This window comes from Phoenix dactylifera, chromosome 2 (genome assembly GCF_051530095.1).
Source record: "Phoenix dactylifera cultivar Ajwa chromosome 2, Ajwa_hap1_PhDact_Kaust_v1.1, whole genome shotgun sequence".
Lineage (NCBI taxonomy): Eukaryota > Viridiplantae > Streptophyta > Magnoliopsida > Arecales > Arecaceae > Phoenix > Phoenix dactylifera.
Genome location: NC_143191.1, coordinates 42,270,646 through 42,274,110, shown reverse-complemented (window position 1 = coordinate 42,274,110; position 3,465 = coordinate 42,270,646). Strand labels below are relative to the sequence as shown.

At 40.6% G+C, this 3,465-nt stretch overlaps 1 protein-coding gene and 1 long non-coding RNA gene across 2 annotated transcripts; both read right to left on the bottom strand.

The window, feature by feature from the left end:
• Positions 1–1,455: 1,455 nt before the first annotated feature.
• On the bottom strand, positions 1,456–1,892 carry LOC149768333 (uncharacterized). Its single transcript, XR_016399415.1, has 2 exons — positions 1,779–1,892; positions 1,456–1,687 (listed from the first exon to the last, which is right to left on the bottom strand). It is a non-coding gene; the product is annotated as an uncharacterized LOC149768333 (long non-coding RNA).
• Positions 1,893–2,232: 340 nt separating this feature from the next.
• LOC149768332 (zinc finger BED domain-containing protein RICESLEEPER 1-like) lies at positions 2,233–3,078 on the bottom strand. Its single transcript, XM_089928223.1, has 2 exons — positions 2,409–3,078; positions 2,233–2,318 (listed from the first exon to the last, which is right to left on the bottom strand). Exons 1-2 carry the CDS (start codon positions 3,076–3,078, stop codon positions 2,233–2,235), a joined length of 756 nt encoding a protein of 251 aa, XP_089784349.1.
• Between the last annotated feature and the right edge of the window lie 387 nt (positions 3,079–3,465).

Below are 3,465 nucleotides of genomic sequence, written 5' to 3'. Positions count from 1 at the left end.
ATTTTTATGATAAGTCACCAATTAATAAGTTTCATATGTAGCTAGACTAAGTAACATCATAATCTACATAACATCACATCATCAAATCATCAGCACATAATGAGCACTAATACATGTAGAATACTTGCAATCATGCAGACAATAGCATAAATTATTTATTTCAATCATGAATATATAATACATATGTTTACAAATTTTTCATAATTATGTGGATGATTGTATTGAGAAATTTTTACCTCTACGCTATGCGCCGACAATCCAGACAAACTAGTCACTTATCTACACTGCTATCTATGAACCAAAGTGTGTCGAACATGCTCAACATCCTTTTGCCTAAAATATTGTTCTACAGAACCCACAACCCAAAACCCTCTTTGCTGGTCCACTAAAGGTCTGCCGTTTTGTAGCAACCTAGGATTACTGACGCATCCCTTCCACCCAAAATTTCTCCGAATGAATTGAGAGAGAGGTTCGAGGGAGAAGAGCGAATGAGAGGGCAGTAGGTCGGCACCGAGGACGATGGTGGACAGGGCCTTTCGTCATGCTGCAGAGATCATCACGGCTATCGTGTCGAGATCCTCTAGGATGGCCAGAGACATTTAGAATACCCGTTCTGCTTTCGCAGCGCCTAGATTTGCCCTCTTTTTATGGGTACCCCACCCTTTGGTCATCTCAAAGTCAATTTCGATAGCGACATGTCAGCAGATGGAGTGTATGGAGGAGTAGATTTTGTGACCAAAGATCATCATGGCATGATGATAGTGGCGGGGGGTCGACGCACTCAGCCTGACCGCCATTGAGGTGGAGCTTTGGGCCGCCTAGGAGGGCATCTCCTATGCGAGAAGAGTACTTGGAGCAGATAGGGTACACCTCGAGGAGGATTCCTCTATGGTGATCGATTGGATACGAGGAGTAGACCGTTATGGAGATGGACACTCATTGATTAGTGAGACACGCGGACTGGTCAGGTGGATAGAGTTCTTTCAGGTAGCATATGTGTTTCAGAAGGCAAACAGAGCTGCAGATTAAATTGTATCTTTCATTGCTCGGCACTCGGGAGAATTTTTTTGGACTGGGGTGCTGATATTTTTTCTGTCTTATATCTTTTTTTTTCTTTTGACTTGGCTCGCTGTTAGGGTTGGAAGTGGGCCGGGCCGGGCCGGGCCCCTACCCAAGCCCGGCCGACATTTTTTTCCGGGCTTCGGGCCGGGCCGAGGCCCGAACAATTTTACAGGAACGAGGCCCGAGCCCGGCCCGAGCCCGGCCCGAGCCCATTTGGGCCAGCCCGGTTGGTCCTGACTCCTGAGAGGGTGGTTCTCTGAATGTGGTTGCCAATTCTTAATTCATTTTCCTAATCATCAATCCATAATGATGCCAACTAAAAAATGCAGCAAGCAAACCAACTGCATCAAAATAACATTAGAATCACAGATCAACCTCTTTATAAACACCATGAACCACGATATCAGTAAAAGTTTGAACCAAACCGAACAAGCAAGTTGATATAACAGAGGTGTTGGCAACCAAATTTAACATTTATGGTCCAGTCCAGACAGGCATAAACAAAAGAAAAGTATACGAGTATTGACAGATGCGCAACATCAACTCCCCACTTAGGGCAATATTAGATCAGCGGGGGGTACTGCTTGGCCTGCTGTCGAACCCGTCTCTTATACTCTGCTGGGTCCTGCAAATTCAATAGTTCATATAAATTGATGCATCAACAGAAACAATTGAAGCTGCCAATGTACTCAAAGATGAGTTATTAATCCACAAACCTAGATAAATAGGTGATAACCATCAGTCTGGGCAGGATCAGCAGGATTTGGCTGATCAAGTAAGTCCTGTATTCCCACAAGAATTTGTTTCACAGTGATGGCTGGTCTCCAACCCTGCAAATAACAATTGTGTGATCCAACACTGTGATCAAACTACACTGATCTAACAACATGAAGATCTAACAATTTGAAGAAGAAAACATAATTGATGCACCAGTAGTTATATTTCACCCACCCACTGTGAATCTTAAATGAATCCTTCCACATGCATAGACTATTCATTATTCCCACTCTTGGCAAAACATTGTAAAACTAACTCAGCATATTCCTGTTGACCCAACGACAGGCAGAGTTTCCACATTGATCTCTAACAGCTAGGGTTGAAAATACTCCATCAACAAACATACTTGATACTTGATACTTTAGGTATGAACTACATCTGATGAGGGTATCGTCATTCAGTTCTCCCAAATTGCCCACTCCAGGAGTCCAGGGTGTCGTCATCTACATTCAACGTTACAGAACTCGAGCAATTTGCAACTGTTAACACACAAATCAATCATAAATGTTTAAATTATAAGTACAATAAGCAAATAAAAAAAATTAGATAAATTTAAAAGACTTATATACCTTCATCATTTTGTTCACGAAGCCAATCTTGGGTACAAACTAAGGCTTCTACGGTAGAAGGGCTCAAAGAGCTTCGATACTGATCCACAACTCTACCACCAGTGCTGAATGCCGACTCAGATGAAACAGTAGAGACTGGAATAGCTAGAACATCTCGAGCCATTCTTGATAGTATAGGATAGACTGATACATTGCTCTTCCACCAAGCCAAGATGTCAAACTCCTTATTCTCCAAATCAGGAAGCACATCATCATCCAAATAACTATCCAACTCGGATCTCTTAGGGCGTTTTGAAGAACTCTGACTTCTAAATTGAGCAAAATCCATACCAAATTTTTTTTTGGAAGAAACTGAACTTATATCACCTTGTCCACCAAAATTAGATGTTCGCTCACTTGAACTCATAGAGGGCTGCATTCTTGTTGCATCTACATACTCATTATACAATTTAAAAAGACAAGCACGAATATCATCAATCTTTTTCTTGCACTCCTCCAACTCAAATGCCTTTTGATAACAAAACTCTACAAATATCAGCTTTGATCTGGTATCCAAAATAGAAGCAATTACCAACAAATTATTGCACTGAGACCAATATTTGTTAAACTTCTTTAGCATCTCATTTGTTAATTGCTTCACTGTTTCATCAGTATCGATACTTTCATCCATCAACAAAGCCCTAATTCCCCAAACTTCTTTTAGGTATAAATTGGATGTGGGATACTTACAACCAGAAAATACTTTAGTGGCATCAAGAAAGGCTTCTAAAAATTTAAGAATTATAGAAGCCTTTTTCCATTCATCAATCTGCCCAAATAGAAAAATAAAAATCTTCAATCAGCCAACTATGTTCCTATACTGCAAAATGTAGAGAAAGCCAAGCTTCCTTTTATAAAGGTACTCAAGGGATGCACTCAACACAGGCAATAAGCATGATAAACTGATAAAGTAAATAAAAGCATAACGCAGTCACAACTCAAATGTAAAACATCTATAAGTGCATTTGTGCAGCCAATATTGATTGTTTTGGTTTGCAAAAGGAGAAGTGTGAATAAG

Excerpts from the sequence above, each read along its gene's own strand:
- LOC149768332 (XM_089928223.1), bottom strand. The coding sequence starts at position 3,078 with ATGGATGAAAGTATCGATACTGATGAAACAGTGAAGCAATTAACAAAT. Across the intron at positions 2,319-2,408 it reads TCGTGAACAAAATGATGAAG|TTGCAAATTGCTCGAGTTCT; the intron begins GTATATAAGTCT and ends GTGTGTTAACAG.